Source organism: Vigna radiata, chromosome 1 (assembly GCF_000741045.1).
Source record: "Vigna radiata var. radiata cultivar VC1973A chromosome 1, Vradiata_ver6, whole genome shotgun sequence".
NCBI lineage: Eukaryota > Viridiplantae > Streptophyta > Magnoliopsida > Fabales > Fabaceae > Vigna > Vigna radiata.
This window is the reverse complement of record NC_028351.1, coordinates 5,210,897-5,231,200: the sequence shown is the minus strand read 5'-3', so window position 1 is coordinate 5,231,200 and position 20,304 is coordinate 5,210,897. Positions and strand designations below refer to the sequence as shown.

At 33.4% G+C, this 20,304-nt stretch overlaps 2 protein-coding genes across 5 annotated transcripts in view; one reads left to right on the top strand and one right to left on the bottom strand.

The window, feature by feature from the left end:
- The window catches only part of LOC106756220 (lanosterol synthase-like), a 6,150-nt gene extending 2,718 nt beyond the window's left edge, over positions 1 to 3,432 (bottom strand). The window contains exons 1-7 of the mRNA XM_022787250.1: positions 3,161 to 3,432; positions 2,766 to 2,942; positions 2,601 to 2,690; positions 2,296 to 2,490; positions 1,977 to 2,228; positions 1,701 to 1,889; positions 25 to 138 (exon numbers count right to left, since the gene is read on the bottom strand). Of these exons, the coding sequence (XP_022642971.1) occupies positions 25 to 138; positions 1,701 to 1,889; positions 1,977 to 2,228; positions 2,296 to 2,490; positions 2,601 to 2,690; positions 2,766 to 2,942; positions 3,161 to 3,361 (1,218 nt within the window). The 5' untranslated portion in view covers positions 3,362 to 3,432. The remainder of the gene's footprint in view (positions 1 to 24; positions 139 to 1,700; positions 1,890 to 1,976; positions 2,229 to 2,295; positions 2,491 to 2,600; positions 2,691 to 2,765; positions 2,943 to 3,160) is intronic.
- Positions 3,433 to 5,384: 1,952 nt separating this feature from the next.
- Positions 5,385 to 17,571, top strand: LOC106770354 (cycloartenol synthase). Of its 4 annotated transcripts, none has more exons than XM_014656174.2 (20): positions 5,385 to 5,484; positions 5,608 to 5,715; positions 5,828 to 6,033; positions 6,247 to 6,432; positions 6,630 to 6,719; positions 6,798 to 6,992; positions 7,068 to 7,152; positions 7,965 to 8,131; positions 8,783 to 8,971; positions 9,283 to 9,396; positions 9,643 to 9,765; positions 9,843 to 9,965; positions 10,039 to 10,137; positions 11,551 to 11,607; positions 12,146 to 12,192; positions 12,307 to 12,450; positions 12,634 to 12,811; positions 14,711 to 14,791; positions 15,500 to 15,583; positions 15,835 to 16,220. In XM_014656174.2, exons 3-20 carry the CDS (start codon positions 5,836 to 5,838, stop codon positions 15,946 to 15,948), a joined length of 2,274 nt encoding a protein of 757 aa, XP_014511660.1. In that variant the 5' UTR covers positions 5,385 to 5,484; positions 5,608 to 5,715; positions 5,828 to 5,835; the 3' UTR covers positions 15,949 to 16,220. The 4 variants fall into 4 exon arrangements, 3 of the variants coding, with proteins under 3 accessions (XP_014511660.1, XP_014511656.1, XP_022638251.1); XR_002668313.1 differs by lacking the exon at positions 5,385 to 5,484 and adding an exon at positions 17,257 to 17,571 and having other exon boundaries at positions 5,491 to 5,715; positions 15,835 to 16,132; XM_014656170.1 differs by lacking the exon at positions 5,385 to 5,484 and having other exon boundaries at positions 5,491 to 5,715.
- The last annotated feature ends 2,733 nt before the right edge of the window (positions 17,572 to 20,304 follow it).

The window sequence follows — 20,304 nt, the reverse complement described above, 5'->3', positions numbered from 1 at the left end:
ATATACAAGCTATATATGTAGAACCTGCATTTTCATTCCATCCTCAGCCACCCAGAGATAGTCTTTGATTCTTGAAATGTGACACTTAAATGCTTCGGAATTGGGATCCTCCACCCAACAGCAAACCATGTTTAGTACCTGTTTCATAAGGCTAGCATGTTCGGTTGTCTATATCAATGGTTTAATATAATCGTGTCCCCTAATCTGGTTGGTGTCCTTTCTTTTCTTCCTTTTTTTTCCTTTTGGTAAAAGATTGCACGCAATGCAAAGAGATACTTTTGGAAGCAATTCGTTATAAATAATCAAAGATAATTAGATAATTATATTCTTTTTAAAATTTATAGTTCATAAAAAATAAAAATATATATTAGCTATTTTTTATTAGTTCAGCTTTAGTGTATTAAGATTAGGTGGTGAACATAAAATATTTTATGTTTATTAAGTATTAGTTGAGTTTTTATTTAGGTTAAAAGCTCTTTTTGGTCCCAGTTTTGGTTGGGAAAATTCGAAATAGTCCCTGAGTTCATTTTGTGTTCAATTTCGTCCCAAAGAACGAATTTAATGTTCAATCAAGTCCTTTTTAATAACTCCGTTAAAATTGTTAACGGCAACGTGTCCAGATGTGCAACTGCTAACTGAGGTGTCATTTCTTTGCTGAGGTGGAGTAGATCAGTCATCACCATAGGGACCACATTGGAAATAATTAACAGAAATGGGGACTAGATTGAACAACTTTCATTCATTACAAAACAAAGAGCCACATCACCATCTTCTTCAACCTTCTGTCCAACCAGTCACTTAACCCTAGTGCCGCCGCATCTAAATCCTCAGGCCGCCACCGCAATTATAGCCCCAGAGACTCCAAAAACTTTCATACAAAGTGACCAAAATCACATTCACACACCCTTTTTTATCAAAACCCTGTCAACAGTTTCAATCACACCATCAACAAAACCCCTTGCGAGATTGAGAACTGCTTGAATTTGGGAAGAACAACTTGTGAAACTTGAGAAGAACAACTTTGGGCTTCCACACCAGTAACGTGCTTTTCTAATNGGAAGCAACCATCTTTGGGAAATCAGATCTGCGAAATCAGGTTTGCATTCGTGATCCTTCCTTTGTAGCATATAAATTTCTAGGTTTTGTTGTTGAAGACTGTAAAGGGGTTTTNTTGATGGTGTGATTGAAACTGTTGACAGGGTTTTGATAAAAAAGGGTGTGTGAATGTGATTTTGGTCACTTTGTATGAAAGTTTTTGGAGTCTCTGGGGCTATAATTGCGGTGGCGGCCTGAGGATTTAGATGCGGCGGCACTAGGGTTAAGTGACTGGTTGGACAGAAGGTTGAAGAAGATGGTGATGTGGCTCTTTGTTTTGTAATGAATGAAAGTTGTTCAATCTAGTCCCCATTTCTGTTAATTATTTCCAATGTGGTCCCTATGGTGATGACTGATCTACTCCATCTCAGCAAAGAAATGACACCTCAGTTAGCAGTTGCACATCTGGACACGTTGTCGTTAACAATTTTAACGGAGTTACTAAAAAGGACTTGATTGAACATTAAATTCGTTCTTTGGGACAAAATTGAAAATCAACTCAGGGACCATTTCGAATTTTTCCAACCAGGGACCAAAAAGAGCTTTTAACCTTTTATTTACTTTCTATACAATAATTAAGAAGATGATGTTAACATGGTTATTACCTTACTGATGGGTCCAATACAAAGGTAGTTTGTGTTTTCATCATCATAGTGTATATGTTGCATTACATGATGGAGTGCTTTCTGCCTTAGCTTGGAGAAGGGCCATCGCATGAGAAGAGGTTCTCCTACACTGTGAAGAAAACTCCATAAAATATTCTGCATCATTGGACAAGTACGGTACATATCTTCCTGCGATAATTAGAATAAAACATATCATAATTATCTTATATATTGATAAATGTTTTAAATTATCTTTAAAAATAGTGATAATATTACCGTGGCACATAAATTCATTGCGTCATCCCAGTGAAGTAAGTGATAGGGAAGGGTGTAGAGCTCTTTTCTGAGGGATAAAATAACTGCATTGATTGGACCGACAAATCTTGTCGCATACAAGTACGACATTGGTAAATACACTAATCGAGTGTGACACCACATCCTTCCTGGGTGGAAAGGAACACAGTAGGGAAGCAGCCAAATCTCCGGCTGAATTGGCTTCATGCCGCTCCATTCGTATACGCCAAGAACCTACCAACATTTTTATCAGTGGAAATTATGGATCAAATGAACAAAAAATAAAAAGTTATGAATTTACAGAGAGCCAGAGTTTGCCCCATGAAGGAATGTGAGTGACTCCACCACGATGAAGAATCCAGGCCCTTGCTTTCTGCATGCTGCCTTCTCCACCATCCACTTCTTCTCCAAGCAATCTCAAGCTTACATAGTTCAGTGCTGTACAAAACATTGTGCTGTGGCCTTCTATATGCAACCCCCACCCTCCATCTTCGTTCTGCATAACCATAACTCATTCATCTTAATTATATAACATAACTCATCATATATATATATATATATATATATATATTAAGATTCAGAGTCATATATATAGTTCATCTATGCCTGGTGATTCAACATATACCGCCGCATCTCGCTTTGATGCTCCTTCTGCAACACTGCATTAAGGGTCCCAGTTACCCACAATCCAATTACCTACACATGATTATTCCCACCAATTAATCCAGCTAAAATATAATGTTGCATGAAAAGAGAATTAATGCTAGCTACCAATCCAGGTAAAAGAAACAAAGGGCCGCCATAGTCAGATGGCCAGAAACCATCCTCAGCTTGCAGGGTTGAGAGACTTCTCAGGGCTCTTTTCAGTGTTCTTCTCACAACTTCCTCACTTATGTCCTCCTCCCTTTCATTCTCTGTCTTCCTCTTTATGACCTTTTCCCTTTCAAACTGACAAACACATACGTAAATCTTGCATGCAAATTAAACACAAAAACCTATAACTGGGTGGTGATCGAACTTTCAAGAGGAGAATTCATCTAGAGACACAAAACATGAGACACACTTACATTTTCAACATATGACTAGGAACAACATTATAGGAGAATGATAGATTGACTCAGTAATCTTTTGATATGTTACATATATATACACACACGCACACACACCTGGAGTCTCATTAAGAGATCAGAACTGTGTTTATATTTGAAACGGTTCTTGTTAAATTCCTGGCGAACTTGTTCAACTTCAGCTCGCTCTTCTTTGCTTCCAAGATCTTGATCGAACTCCCAGAATTGTCTTCCCATATGGTTGTTCACGCTTCTTAGCCTCTCATCCTCATTCTTCTCTGAAAGCTTCAGCTTCCACATCTTAACTTACTCCTATCTTCTTTCTCTCCGTCTATATGTATATATATTTCACGTCCAACACTCCCTCCCTCTTTTCATCTCTTCTCTTTTTAAATATCTCCACCCTTTTAATTAATTCATTATTCAGGACAATAATTCTCATTTCTATATACTATAGAATTAATAAATAATATCAACAACGTTCAAAAACAAAGGGAAAAACAAAAACTACCTAATGAGTCACCTCTTTCTCTCCTTCTGCTATATATTTTTTTGTACAAGGTCTCTGTTATGTGCCGTCATCGTGAACAGCCCAATAATTTCAATATTCTCTTGATGAAAAATATATTAAGGAAAATGATATTTTATTTCCATTTTTTGACACCATTTTGATACTGTATACGTGTTAAAATTTGATTAGACGATTTTAAATTAAAAAAGTTGAAGTATGATATATTTAGAAAAGAAAAATTAAAATTTGTTTTTTTAATTTAAAATTATCCAATCATACATACAATATCAAAATGGTGTAGAAAAAAAGGTGTTAAAATTTTCCATGTATTAATTCATGTCTGGGACATATATCAACCAATGAACTTTCGTCCTAAGAATACAATTAATCTTAATTTATTTAGATTAAATTAGAAAGTTGTTTCACTTTATCAAGGATTTATTAATTTTTTTAAGTCTCAATCATTAACATATATCATATGCAGCCTCACCTTACATATTATATTCTGTACAGGCAAGTTTTATCTGATCACATATCTGTATGCACTTGGAATCTGATGGATATTTAAGGTGGTTCTTTTTGTCGTTTTGTCCGTGTCAAAGTATCGCTGCGTTTACTCATATTTAAAGTGGTTGTTGTTAAAATAGTTATAATTTAAGTAAACTGCTGAAAAGTAATAAAAATATTAATTAATATGTCGAAAAAAATTATTAAATTGAAATTACATCATTGTAGTTATAGGATGATATATTTAATGTAATTAAATATCTTAAAATTGTAGAAAATTAAAATGAATTTCCTTACTTTAACATTTATCATAATTTTATAAAAAAAATATAGTTTGTATAGTAACACTTCCAGTTTCAAATTTTCTTTGAATGTTAATATTTATAAATGAGGGATTTAAAAAATATATATATTAGAATGTCAAAATTCCTTCATAAATATACCAAAATTTGAAAGTAATAAATATATAAAAAATATAATAAATAAATAAAAATACTTTCATTCAATACTAAGGTGAGCCACATGTGTACAACGATTCACTATTATTTTGTTTTATTGTAACTACTAATATTAGACCTGCAATGCAAATATAATTGTGTTTTGGATATGATTGCTAATTAAATGTCATTTTAAATTAGAAAAAACCTAAACATTTTGTTTTGTAAGAAATTGCAACATTTAGGGGTAATTGTTTGAAAAACTATTTTATTTTTTATTTCCCTTCTATAGCAACTTTTATCACATTTTAATTGCTTACGACAATTCAATTAACTGAGTACAATTTAATATATAATAATATTTTCTTTAATATTAATCTATTATTATGTTAGTCATTGGGCACATATATCTTTATATTTGGAAAGTAATTAATTGAGTATAGTTTTATAATTTAATAAGATTTAAGAATAAAAAATTATAAACTAAAATAAATCATTATATTATGAGAACATTCTTTAGTCATTAATAAATTACACAATTTGAATTTATTTACATGGTTAAAAATATTAACATTTTTTTTGGAAATATAAGGTCTAAGTGCATGCAACTAATTTAAAGAGTTGAGTTTAACCATATCTTAAAACAAATTTAAGAATAAAATATCTTTATCTAACAGTATAACAATTTATATTAAAATATATCATAATTTTATTTAAAATTTATCTTTTAAGTTTTTTTTATTTAAATATAATTTTTAGTACTAACACAAATTAACATTTTTACTTTTAGATATATATGAAATTGAAAGTGTCCAACACTTTAAATCAGGAAAATCGTCGTATAGCCGTGTATAAGTAAAAGTGTTCAGAGGCCTAAAAGTAATAAAATAAAGTTGCAAAACCCACGCACGGAACTTGTTGGCCCAGACAGACAGACATACATACATCATCCATACATCCATCCAGTGGTAGTTGTTTTGTTGGTGCTTTGCTAGCTCCGCCCCGCCGCGGTGGCAGTAGATGTTCCTTATAAATTACACGATTTGAAGGTTACTGCGCATGCATTGCTGACAGATGCTATATTTTTGTAGTGGAAGCAAATTCTGAATCAATAATCATAGTAGTGCAGTGCATTACATTTCTCTTTCCCGATTTTTATTGGATTTGATTTGATAGATCGATCTTCCCAGCAAACACAGGTTCCTGTTGTTCCATTTGGCACTCCACTCTCTGCGCAATCGTTTAGTTAGTGTCATTTGTTTTTCCATTCAGTTGCAAATTGCAATGCACTCATTTGTTCCCCTTTTTCAGAAACGATAATGTGGAAGCTCAAGTTTGCGGAGGGAGGGAGTCCATGGCTTCGCTCGCTCAACAATCACGTTGGAAGACAGGTGTGGGAGTTCGATCCTAAGCTCGGATCACCTCAAGATCTCCTTGAGATTGAGAAAGCTCGCCAGAATTTCCATGAAAATCGCTTTTCAACCAAACACAGCTCTGATCTACTTATGCGCTTGCAGGTCTCTCTTCTCCATGGCTCAATTCTCTCTCACATTACTTATTTACCTATCACTGGTTGCTTCACTTCAAACAAACAAACAAATCATTCAATTTTGTATCATATCATCTTTTACTCATTTACTATGCTGTCAAACTTGTTTCATTTCTCGTATGAAAACTTTTCACCATTTAAGTACTATACAGTTGTCTTTCTTCCATGTAAAACAAAGCAGTTTGCAAGAGAGAACCCAATCCATGAAGTCTTACCCAAAGTGGGAGTTAAAGATATTCAGGATGTGACTGAAGACGTTGTGACAAAAACATTAAGAAGGGCTGTAACTTTCCATTCAACTCTCCAGTGTCATGACGGACACTGGCCGGGAGACTATGGAGGTCCTATGTTTCTGATGCCTGGCTTGGTAAGCCATGTGTTCAACACTTCCTCTTATTTGTCAAACTTGTTATTCTGTGCTACATTACCAATATTCTGGAAAACACTTAGCCATTTCCTACAGCATTTGCTGTTTTCATTTGGTTTGGTATTTAGATTTTTTTTTTCTTTCATTCCGTTGATAACCATGAGATCCCTATACTCTGTGGGTATACAATTAAACAGGTAATTACTCTGTCAATCACTGGGGCACTCAATGCAGTTTTAACTGAAGAGCATAAAAAGGAAATATGTCGTTACCTATATAACCATCAAGTAAGGACTTCATACCACTTTGCCCCTTAATCTATGAGCTTCGCCCAGTAGTTCTCCTAATTTTAAATGTAACTGCAGAATAAGGATGGTGGGTGGGGTTTGCACATTGAAGGTCCAAGTACCATGTTTGGCTCTGTCTTGAGTTATGTTACTCTGAGATTGCTTGGTGAGGGGCCTAATGATGGAAAAGGGGAGATGGAGAAGGCACGTGACTGGATTCTAGAGCATGGTGGTGCTACCCATATTACGTCATGGGGGAAGATGTGGCTTTCAGTTAAGATTTTAACCTTATTATGATGATAGATTTGATATCGTGGTGTATTTATGTCTAATTTTGTTGTGGGATAGGTACTTGGAGTGTACGAATGGTCTGGAAATAATCCCCTGCCCCCTGAGATATGGCTCCTTCCATACATTCTGCCATTTCATCCAGGTTGTTGCTCTTTATTCCATTTTTATATGTTGTAATTTGTTCACAGAGAAGACATATTAGGGAAATCTACTAAAAGGAAATGATGTGATTAAAATATTTCTGGAGTAGGAACAACCAGCCACAAAACTGGTTAATAATGTTAACGATTTTCTTTTAAAATTAGCAATGTTTTTGTCAATAACCTCTACAAATGTACAAGTTTGTTCTGATCAATAAGACTAACCTTTCTCTCTTTGTTCAAAATATTCCGCACTATTGCCCTCTCTCCCCTCCTCCAAAACCCCCACCCCACCTAATGTGGTCAAGTTGAGAGGAATGAATATTTTATAGAATAATTATGGCTGTAGAATCCTGTCAAATTAATTCAGAAGCCTGAGTTTGTTGATCTAGAAATAAGCTAGTATGGGTCGAACAAGCTCCCTTAAATATGCATAGAAATTTATGTTGCAAGTCTTACATTGACTAAAGACTAAAGTATATATATGGGTGCAAACCTCACCTTAAAGTTAGTTTTGTAGGAAGTTGAGTTAGGTTTATAGTTTACTTCTAAATAATTTATATGCCTACCCTTCTCCTCAAAGCTTAAGTTGGTTCTTGACATATTGTATCCAGATCTTTAAAAGAAGGAAGGAACCTGTTCATGATTTCATGTGGTGTATGGATGTTCCAGAGAAAAACTTGATATTCATGATTTTTTTGTGAAGTGCTTTCATCATCGAATTGGTTGTCTTCTGTCATCTTCAACATAGTTTGATGTTCCGTTCATTCTTTTGTAAGCTTGGAAATAAAACATATTTATTTTTGTCTTACAGGAAGGATGTGGTGTCACTGCCGGATGGTCTATTTGCCAATGTCCTACTTATATGGAAAGAGGTTTGTTGGCCCAATCACACCAACAATATTATCTTTGAGAAAAGAGCTATATACTGTACCATATCATGATATTGACTGGGATCAATCTCGCAATCTGTGTGCAAAGGTTAGTGAAGCTGCTAAACTGGGTCTATGAATATATTATATAATTGTTTCACTAGCATTTTTAATTTGAGGCCCACAATAGAATATTCTTGATCTACTCATACTAATCATATTATTGAAAGTGGCATTCGGACACATGGCCCATCTCTCTTTGGCTTCTTTTCTGGTGAAACCATATGTCAGGTTTCCTGGTCATTTGATGCCAGAACTTGCCTGAGCATTACTCTTATGTCATCACCACCACGAAATCTTGTCATGACAATGACCATCATGATGTTACTATTACTACATCCTACTTTTGTCACTTCATAACCAACTTGCTGCTATGAATTCTATTTTATCACAACGCCAACCATATCCTTATGACAAACTCTGCTCCCTCTGTAACACCTTGGTACAGGCTATCATTTCTAGTTTCAATAATGATTTTTATATCTTTTGGGATGAACCATTTGGTCTTGAAAGTTGGACAAAATGCACAGACCAACACTTCCATGTGCTAAATGGGTTAGCAATAATTGAACTCCTGATCTCTTGGTTATGGATGAAGTTACAAATACAATTTTGGGATTTTATATATCAAACTTCCAGCTACCAATTTATTAGTGCTGCAGATGAGAATTACAGATGGATTATCTTTGCTCTTGTGCAGGAAGACTTGTACTATCCTCACCCACTCGTGCAGGATATTCTTTGGGGATCTCTACACAATTTCCTCGAGCCAATTCTGATGCATTGGCCTGGCAAAAAGCTAAGGGAGAAGGCTCTTACTTCAACAATGGAACATATACATTATGAAGATGAGAATACACGATACATATGCATAGGTCCTGTAAATAAGGTGATTGTTTAAAGGAGTCAGGCAACTAGGACCTCCTTTCAAATTGTTGGTTGTTCTTTAAATTTCCATCTTTTGAGTAGGAGCATGAGAATACCGACATTCTGCTAAACTATTGGTTGTTAGTTTTCCTCTGCTGGGCTGACTGTTTATGTCCTTCACCTCAATTTATTTTCATTTATATTTTTTATGGATGCCTGAGCTGCCCTTCCATTCTCCACTTATATAGATTAATTTATATTTCCATCGAAACCAGTAAATACTTAGGAATACTGTCTATCTAGTTATTATCATTCTTAATTATTATTATTCAGGTGTTAAATATGCTTTGCTGCTGGGTGGAAGATCCAAATTCTGAGGCCTTCAAGTTGCATCTTCCAAGAGTTTATGATTATCTATGGATTGCTGAAGATGGAATGAAAATGCAGGTGAACATATAAATCAACTTATTTTCACCTTGTCAAAATGATTAAGTGAATTTTTTATTCTATTGGACATATTCACAGACGATTGGGAATAATATATAGATAATATACTATAATGGTGTCTCCTTATAATGTAATAAGTGGAACTAATGTTAACTGCACAAATGAGCTTTTCTTAATGTCCTATGTTAGAGTTTATTAAAACAGAGTTACAAATTTAACTTTTAACCAGTTTTTTTGTTGTTGCAGGGCTACAATGGAAGTCAACTGTGGGATACTGCTTTTGCTGTCCAAGCTATTATTTCAACTAACCTCATTGAAGAATTTGGTCCAACTATAAGAAAAGCTCATACCTATATTAAGAACTCCCAGGTGTTCTTTTGCATTTATCATTATAAATAAATCACATGGATTTTCCCTTGTTGATAAGAAATTTTCTCGTTTGAAAGGTTTTAGAAGACTGTCCAGGTGATCTTAATAAATGGTATCGTCACATTTCAAAAGGTGCTTGGCCTTTTTCAACTGCAGATCATGGATGGCCAATTTCTGATTGCACAGCTGAAGGACTGAAAGTAATTATTGATAAAAACACGTTAGAATTTCTTATTTGATTCTTCTCTCTTGATTCATGTTTTTTTTTTTCAGGCTGTTCTATCATTATCCAAAATTGCACCAGAAGTAGTTGGTGAGCCATTGGAGGTGAAGCGATTATATGATTCAGTAAATGTCATTCTCTCACTACAGGTAGCTAGATTTATCATGATTTGAACCAGATAATCTGAATTGTTTGAGAAAATATACCATGTATATCATTTTATGCCATTACTTGTTACTATTGGTTCCTTTCATATTTGTTAAGGTTGTCAAATTGGACGGATCATAGAAATTTTATTAATCCTTTTTGATCCATTAAAAATCTGATGCATTTAATAAAAATCTAATCCGATCCATCTATTGACAATCTTTTCATGGATGAATTCCGGTCCATCCATAAATGTAATAATTTAAGAAAAATAAAATTATATTTAAAAAAAATTCAAAAATAATTTTTTTCAAAAAAAAATTCAAATATTTTTTAAAACTTCTTAAGAAGGTAAATGTAAGAATTCATTATGAGGAAAAATGGTTGGATTAATTTTGATTCATTAAGAATTGATAGGAGAATCCATTGAATTTTGATGAATAACGGATGGGTCTTTACTTGTCCATAAAATTAAATGGATGGATTTGATCCAATCAATTTTTTTTTTTTATATTTTTATAATTGATAGGTTTTCTTGTAGATGGACCCAATAAAAGATTTATAAAAGGATGGTTTGCCACCCCTAATACATATGATGTTAATATGAATAAGATTACTAAGTTTTTCACTGATCTTTTAAAGTCCCTGACCATGTAATATTTTGCTGCAAATTGTTTCGTATATTGATTAACTATTTATGTTGAAAATGAAATGCATTTTTTCTCTTTAAAACATTGCTGAAACTTCATTTGTAACATAGTTGGAAAGAGCAAACGAGCTAGATGTATTAGCTAACTGGTTATGATTGCTGTGTTTTGTTAAACTTAGTCTTGATATATAACGCAAAGTTTCAGAAATATATTTTTTTTTTCTAGTAAAACACCACCATAGTACAGTGGTGTGTGTACATATGTACTTTCTCATTCAGTTCAACTGGCCTAATGGTGAGATGCCATTAGCTTTCAGTTTGGGAATGAATTAAACTTAGTTACCATTGCTTTGATGAGAGCTTTCACTATCATTTACGTAGCTGATCACCATTTTGGCTAATAATTTGGATGGAGTTTATGTGTGTGTATTTGCCTCTGTAAGCTGTATCATCTATTCATGTATTGAGTCCAGTGAATTGATTCTTTTAGCTTGGTGATTTGGCCAATTTTAGTACTACTTGAGTTATGATCTATATAAGAATGTAAGAATCAAAAGTGGATTTATTTTTTATATATATTTTATGTTTTTGTTTTCAGTTTTTAATTATCCACACACATTATTTTAGCTTGGTGATTTGGGCAATTTTAATATTACTATATATACAAGAACTAAGTAGAAGAGGTGAAAATGAGTTAATTTTTACATATATTTACTGTGTTTATTTCCTATTTTTAAATTCAAAAGCATTTTCCCTATCTTTGCAGAATGAAGATGGTGGTTTTGCAACATATGAGCTTAAACGATCTTATAATTGGTTGGAGGTACTCCTCTCTCATCATTTAGCCTATTCTCATTAGATTTTAGTATATCGTCTTTGATATGTGAAATATGTGATGGCAGGTTATGCATATTGATCTTCCTGCAAGAATAACAATATCCATATATCTTGTTTTAAAGCTTCTAATTTGGCATTGTTCCTTGAGTTCCATTTATATGTTATGAAATATGTTACCTTGTAATAAATTCCAATAATAATATATCTTCTTCTAATTTCACTAAAGGTTTATCTGTATTCTCCTTTTTATACAAATAAATTAGGATTGAACATTGGAAATAAACAGCTAGATTACTTTAAAATCATATAAGTTGAAAAGCACAATTTTGGATTGATGCTATGAAACAAATTACAAGTTGAATAATAGTTTATGAACAATCTTTTTTCTGGTTTCATTGGAGTTACCCTTAGGTTTCAGAATTATGGCTCAATAACTGATCCTGAGAATTTGGGCAGTTGTTTTTTGGATTAATTTTTATATATAAGCTCAAAATGTTGATATTGATGATGCTCTCTGTTTTCAGTTAATCAATCCGGCTGAAACATTTGGTGACATCGTTATTGACTATCCGTAAGCTATCAAATGTTTGTTAAATATCAGTTTTTTTGTATTTATCTGTTTTTCCTCTTACTCCACTATTTTAGTTTTTTATTTTAACTTGATGGTTTCTCATGTGCTCTATAGTTACGTGGAATGTACATCAGCCGCAATTCAAGCTTTGGCATCATTTAGGAAATTATATCCTGGACATCGCCGAGAAGAAATACAATGTTGTATAGAAAAAGCTGTTGCCTTCATTGAAAATATACAAGCTTCAGATGGCTCATGGTATGCTCCTCCCATTTGGGAATTTTCTATGGATATGTGTATAATGGTGAAGTGTGTTTTTTGGGGTATTCATAAATCTCATATTTGGTCTAAGCTTTTTTTTTTTCCTGTCTGCATCTGTTTCTGCATGGATTTGAACTTTCTTTGTTAAGTAGATCTTTAATCACTCAAACTGCTAAACAGGTATGGTTCTTGGGGAGTTTGCTTCACTTATGGTGCTTGGTTTGGGGTAAAAGGATTGGTTGCTGCTGGAAAGAGTTTCAGTAATTGCCCGAGCATCCGGAAAGCTTGTGAATTTCTGCTGTCCAAGCAGCTTCCTTCCGGTGGCTGGGGAGAGAGCTATCTGTCCTGTCAAAACAAGGTCAACTTTGTTATTTCTAATGTCAATATCAGTTTTTTTTACCCTGCACAATCTATGGCAAGCACCAACTACCCAATGTTTGTATGACCAGTGTCTTGTGCTTAAAGGATTTTATAGGATATGATCAAAATATTAGAATATTATTCATGATACTTAGTTTATAGTTTAATTCCCTAAAATTCTCGATTATGACATTTGTAGGGCCATAATTTCGTTGTTGGTATATTTTTAGGCTGTATAAATATACCCTTCTTATCTGAGTCAATGAATGAAGAATATTGCCGACCAAAAAAATTGAATGAAGAATATCAATGTTTATGCATTATCTTCTTTATGGCTTTAATGGTAGAATTTTAGGTATTTTCCATAGACAGTTATCTGCTTCCTGTCAAGTGGGGTTTTTATAAGCTTACTCTGGTCTAAATTCCCTGCCATTAATTAAGCTATAAAGAAGACTAACCTAAACATTAATATTTCTCATTCATAGGTAAGAAAGGTACATCTGTGTAGCCTAAAAACGTACCAACAGCTAAAGGATGACCCTACAAGTGTCATTATCTCATTTTAGGAATTAAACCATAAACTAATTATTATAAATAATATTCTAATATTTTAACTATCTCGTATAAAAAATCCTTGAACCACTTTATCTTCTTTCTGTTGGGCCCTATCCTATCGGTATTTCCCCTTTAAACTAATGCCTTGGTTTCAAGTTCAACAGATGTGTGCAAAAGTGCTATAAAAGAGTGGGCAAAATGGATTTTAATAAAGAAACCTACACGTTTCTACATGCAATAATATCAAGAATAAAAATCCCTCAAAATGTCCTTTATTTGAATTTGCCTGCTTTGGACACTAACTTTAGTAGTCAGCCCTAAGGTGGACTTTTAGCTGGAAAGAGATGTGGCAACGTAGAAGGATAATGGAAGTGGATGGTTGTGAAAAGTATGAAGAAAGTAAGAAAAATGAGGGTATGGTGGACAGGCTTTACTTTCCGTACAAAATGAGATGAAAAATTCCTAAAGCTGCTAAGGTCGAAAATAATTATTTTCATAAAATAATTTAAATAAGAAGAAGAATAAATAAATAAGAATATCAAGTTATAATAAGTATTTTAACTTTATTTTTCACACCTATCTTCTTCTCACTCATCTGCAGCTCTTTCTCTTTTCTTTCTTTTTTTTTCGCTTTCACTCTCTTTATTTCTTTCCTTTCTGCTAAACGGAGTATGCATAGTGAATAAGAAGTTATACTTTGTTAGGGTCCCCAAGATGAAAAGCGGAGAAAGAGAGAGAACTGCAAAAACAAGAAGAAAGAATAACAAACAGCGCTAGAGATATGAGAAATTCTCACAACCTCTAGGGTTTACCTCTAAAACCAAATTTCGGTTCTGCTATTGGTCATGGCATAATGAATTCCTTAACAGGGGTATCGAATTTCACTACCCAACTGACAGCCCGTAGTTTACTAACTCATTTCCTATGTCCCAATTAAGTCGACTGGTTTTTATTCTGGATGTCCATGTCAACTAAGTTGGCATGGGTAGCATCAAATGCGTTCTGGGTAGTTAACTATACAATGAAATTAATAGCATTAGTGGATTCAAAATTTCACAACTTGTTTTAAACACCGAGGGAAATGCAGTATTATCTCAATTTCTGTGTAAAGCATAAATTTCATATATCTGTCCCTAGAGAAGTGGAATGTAGTAGTTACTTGTAAAATAATATCAAGGGAAAGCTCACTTCGAGAAGATGAAATGATGAACATAATTATTACAGGTGGTTGTGGAAATGTAATTTGCATCAAGATTTAAATTAACACCGAGCTGGATTGCTTTCAGCAATTTAAGTAACGACATTTCTTGAGTAATCTTTCCAACAATTTGTCTTTGTTCAGGTGTATTCAAATCTGGAAGGCAACAAGTCTCATGTGGTAAACACTGGGTGGGCTATGTTGGCTCTAATTGATGCTGGACAGGTATGAAGCAAAGTTTACCACTTTTGTAATGTAGCCATTGTATTGATTAGTTTGTTGCACAGCACCCATTTTTCAGCGTAGGACAATTAATCATTGGTTTTAGAAAGGAAGATTTTGATTTTAAGTTAAGCAGTTTAGAGATAGCTATAAGGGTTAGGCGCAATGATGAGGTTGCTGCCCTGTACAGCTTTAATCTTGGAAATAGCTTCTCTGCTGGCGAGAGTTAGGCTGCTTACATCTACTCTTTCCAGACCTAGTTAGGTGGAAGGCTCTTGTACTTAGCCACCCTTTAAGCTCAGATATAGATATGCCAATGGCTGAATAAATTTATAATATAATAATATAATTAATCGTACTAATATCGTTATAAAATATTATATATCGTGTTAATATCCTTTTTAGTTTTTCTATCTTCATTTCCTTTCCGTCATGTGTGATAACAGCTTGATTGGAGTTTAAAGATAATGTATGAAAATGATCAGCTATCTTCCTCTGCCTTTAATCGGTAGTTGATGTGTGCTTATAATTATGTCCATGCCAAATGTGATGAACGTTTGACATTTTCCCAAATAATTGGATACTTTGTCAATGGATTCTGCTTTACGTCCTTATATCCGATCCTTCCTTATTAAGCCGGAGAAATACAAAATAAAAATGATGTCGAGATTGTACTTATGTTGTTCCACTGCCTTGTTAATAATGTAACAGGCCAAGAGAGATCCGACTCCACTGCACCGGGCAGCTGCATACTTGATAAATTCCCAAATGGAGAACGGTGACTTTCCCCAACAGGTATGAAAGCATACTTTGTTTTTGTTTACTACTTACACTGTATATTGTTTACATAAAGTGTTTAAATGTGTATAGTAATTGGAGTGCGAAAGTAAGCATGCATCCATTCCTGATTTAAAGTTATAGTGATTTTAATTGAAATCAATAGTAGATGATGCATCTTTCCTCGTTTGTTTATTATTCACTTTAAGGAAATAGTTGACTTCGTCAGCTGTTGAAATAATTTTGACCTTACTTTATCATCACTTCAGGAAATAATGGGAGTCTTCAACAAGAATTGCATGATCTCATACTCTGCTTACAGAAACATATTCCCCATTTGGGCGTTGGGAGAATATCGATCCCATATATTGCAAGCCCGTTAATATCGACCTAGTTAGGTGTCGTCCCAATTATTTCGACCTGTAGACATTAAAAGAAAAAATTATTATTACTATTATTATTTCGATCTATTTTTCTTTTATTTCCATGCCTCTCTTAAAATGCTTGTGACTAACGAGTTTAGTTGTCAGCTAAAAAGAAAGAAGAGCAAACTGGTGGAGAATGCCTGTAAGTTTTTTCTATTACTCACTCTTAAACGCCTCTCCTGCGGCAGAGAATTAAATACATACATAAATAGATATAAATGTTTGCCACTTCTTTTGGGTCAAAAACGAAATTGTTTCCAGCAATCGGTTCAATTTGTTTATGATTCACTGTTGGAAAGACATGAGTTTGTTAGTATCTTCTCAATGGCTTGTTTATCAAGATTAAAGATCGGATACATATGAATATCATAAGACAGCAAAATAGTTGATAAATTTGTATCCTGTTTAATATGCATTAGATAAAATAATAGTATGTTTACAAATAATTTTAAATGACCGTGTTGGTGACAATTGAAACCACAACTGAACATTAACAAATACATTTTTATTATTGATTAAAATTTAATAAAATGTCCAGAATTGTTCCTTCAACCACGACTTTAAATTTAAATACAACAATAATTTTTTCAAGTAATGTCAACTTCAACTTGGGAGTAATTGTTCCAAAGATTATCTCAACCTATTTGTGTTTTAGGCTGATTTTACTTCTTTCAAGCAATGCCAAGTTGGGGTGATTGTTTGGGATTTAAGATGGTTTCCTCTAAACAATGTTAGCTTTGGGTAATGTTTTTTGATTTAAAGTCAGTTTCAACACATTCACCCCTTTGAACTCTCTGCTCCAAATAGAGGTCATGTACAGTACAGCTCGCCTAAAACCTACTTGCAATCGCTTTCTGCACCCCATCAATTTCGACCTGCACTACCTCATTTTCTGGAATTTCAGTTTTACTTTGGAATTTTTGTTTGAAATTGGTGTCCTTTTGTGGAGACAGTGGTTTTGATGTGGGTACTCTGGCAAGGTGGAGGTGGTGGTAATTTGTGGAAGTGAGAATGTAACACCCGGAAAAATCATTTCAGAAGTAATTGAATAGAGTTTCGCAAAGAAAAAGTAATTCTATAATAGTTATGCTGAATTTGTGTTCCGGAAAATGAAAAATGATTCCAGAATAGAGGTTAACGAGTTTCGGAGAGATTAATCCGAAAGTGTAAATACACATTATGAAAAAACCATTCCGAAAGTATATGCTGTTTCATTTCGAAAAGGATTTTCCTAATTACTTTTTTCACGTTTTCATCTTCTCATAGATTTCTCATTCGGTTAAGGAAAGAAGAAAGGAGACAAACACTCTCCCAAAACACTAAGTTGCCATCGAAGATATTGGAAATAAAGACGAGACAATCATCATCGCATTTACGAGAGACCAAGTGAAAGAAGTATTTTTTTTTCTTTTCGTATATTTGACAGGTGTGGGTGGAAAGATGAGTGGGTATAAGAAGCAATTTCCAAACCTCCTGTTGGAACTTGACCACACAATGTAGTGTCAAATTCTGAACTCGGGGAATTTCGTACAATGTAACACTTAGGCAATGTTTGTTTCAATGGATGACACTATTAAAGCATGTGTGAGGATACATTTGTGACTGAGTAATACGTTTGTTTAAAAGGGTTTGAGACAATTTGTTGGTGATGATTTTAGAGAGAAATTCAAAAGATTTCATGTATAACCATGAAGATTTGGTGGAATGGACCATTCATACACGAGTGAAATAACAAAACACTCTTCACTTTAATTTGAGGGAATCGGTTTCACTTGTGGGAGGGAATGCATGGGGTTTAGTGGGTAAGAATCGATTATGGATGTATTACATAATGTCTAGAATCGATTTTGAATGTGTTTTAGAAGGCTGGAATTGATTCTACTAGTCTTAGAATCGATTCTGTGTGTTTGATTGAAAATGGTGGAATTGGTTCATGGAAGATGTTGGAGGATGGAATCAATTATGCATGAATTTGATGTCAAAATCTACATAAGCTGCAATCTCTTTGTTTGTTAAAACTGATTAAACAGTGAAGTGAAAGGAGATGATGAAGCCATGCAAAACTGAAATATATCAGTGATAGTTGATGTGTAGTCCATCTCCATATCCATGGCTAATGAAGTTGGGAAATGTTATTTGGCAGAGATGTGTTAGGTGGATGTTGGTAACCTTCAAAAGAAGTTTGATATGCAGATTTCATCATAACTAATTCTATAGATTTTTTAACTTTTGATTTCATATCAATTAACATAATTTTATAATAACTCTAATAATAAAAAATAATTATTGTTATAGTTATGTTAATGTAATAACAATATAGATATTATTATTTAAGAAAATATATTTTAAATCTATTCTACAAATTCTTTTTAGTTTTTCATTATTATAAATAACGACTTCAAGTTAATTCTAATATAATTCCAGGACTTACATTTAAATTTATATCACATTTATCTTTAAGAAAAAAATAATAATCATCTAATTTTATCTATTAAAATTTAATGTTAATATAATATCAATATAGAAATTATTATTTAAGTAAATGTATTTTAAATTTATTCTTACAAATTCTTTTTAGTTTTTTATTATTATAAATAACAACTTCAAGTTAATTCTAATATAATTTCAATACCTGCATTTAAATTTGTATTGCATTTATCTTTAAGAAAAAAAATAGTAATAATCTAATTTTATCTAATTAAAATATTTTCTTAATCAATCATACTCATCACATCATACATAAACTTCATCTTAGGTCATAACATTTTTTCTTTAATTCAAACAATACCACAATCTCTTCTTTATCCCCTTAAATGCTTCCACTCACTCTTTATAAGAACCTAGAAAATAGAGTATTAGAGTTGATAGGTATTTTAAAATAATGAGATCGGGTATTTTAATGTTAAAATATTCCAATAATATAAATAGAATTTCATAAACTTGTCTCGTTATTCATTCTTAAGGACTTACTTTGATCGCGCTTTGTGGTTTGTAGGCGTTTCTAGAGTTCCTTGAGTTGTGGCAATAGTAATACACCGTATAGAGTCATGATGGTTTTCCTAATAAGGCAAAGGAAACTAATTAGTTGTTTCTAATGTCATAATGAGTTTGAACCTGTTTGGTGTGCTTCAATTTAAGTGAAATTGGTAGTTGGTAGTGTTAAATGAAAATCTTGATGAATTTGAGTATGTGATATCTGTCAAGAAACACAACCCCTCACGCCGAGGTATATACATCTCAAGCGTGAGAATAGACATTAATGGATGGTCCAATAGCCTGATAGCGGGTGGAATAATATGTCCACACAAATCTCGCTAGGATAGGCTCTAACCTATCTCTGATACCATGTTAAGAAATGGACTTTAAGTCTAACTCAACCCCACGAAACCGGCTTGTAAGGTGAGGTTTGCACCCACTTATATACTATAAATTGGCCTTATTTGTAGTCGATATGAGACTTCCAACAATAACTTAAATGAGAAAAATGATGTATTGAATTTTGTGTATTGATAAATTGAAGCATGTTACTGTGAGTAAATCTAGTATGTTACTAATTTATAGTTGGTTGGTACTGAGTTTTAAAGTTGTATTGAGTAGAGACCTAAGGTAGTATTGTTAGTGTTGGTACCAGGGGGTATGGTTTGAAGAGTATAACGTAGCGGAATTAAAACTAAGAGTAGCGTATAAGCGTGTTCGGTCACTTTTAACAAACAAGTTGGTCCTTTTTCGAAAAACAATTCTCTTTCAGAAAATTTATCAAACAGTTAATATGCGTAAAATGAAATGAGTGTAGGGAATAGAAAAATCACACAAGTAATTTTTATACTGGTTCGATTAAGAAGAATCTACGTCCAGTCGTTAATCACTGTAAAAAGTGATTAACAGTTCCACTAAAAATATTTTTCTCATATTACAATTATAGTGAATGAAAATCAGATAAATAAACCTTCCTTCGATGAGCGAACCGAAAGAAGACCACTCTGCCAACTCGAAGAGAACCGCTTTGGCAATCGACTAACGATTCGCGAGCTTCTCCTGTTCACGAGACCAGGCAGAGCACCTTGCTAACTCGAAGAGAGTCTGCTTCGACAATCGACCAACAATTCGCGAGCCTCTCCTATTCACGAGACTAAGCAAGGGAACTTTGAACAAAGCTTCTAAGAACTTCCCTCTGACAAACAGTGTTCTATTAAGCTTCTCAGTTCAAAAACGTTACCTCTGAAATTTACAGAAGCCAAATATATAGCCAATTGCACTGAATGCCAAAGGTCAGGTCCCAACTGCCACGAATAATCGATTATTGTAAGTGATAAT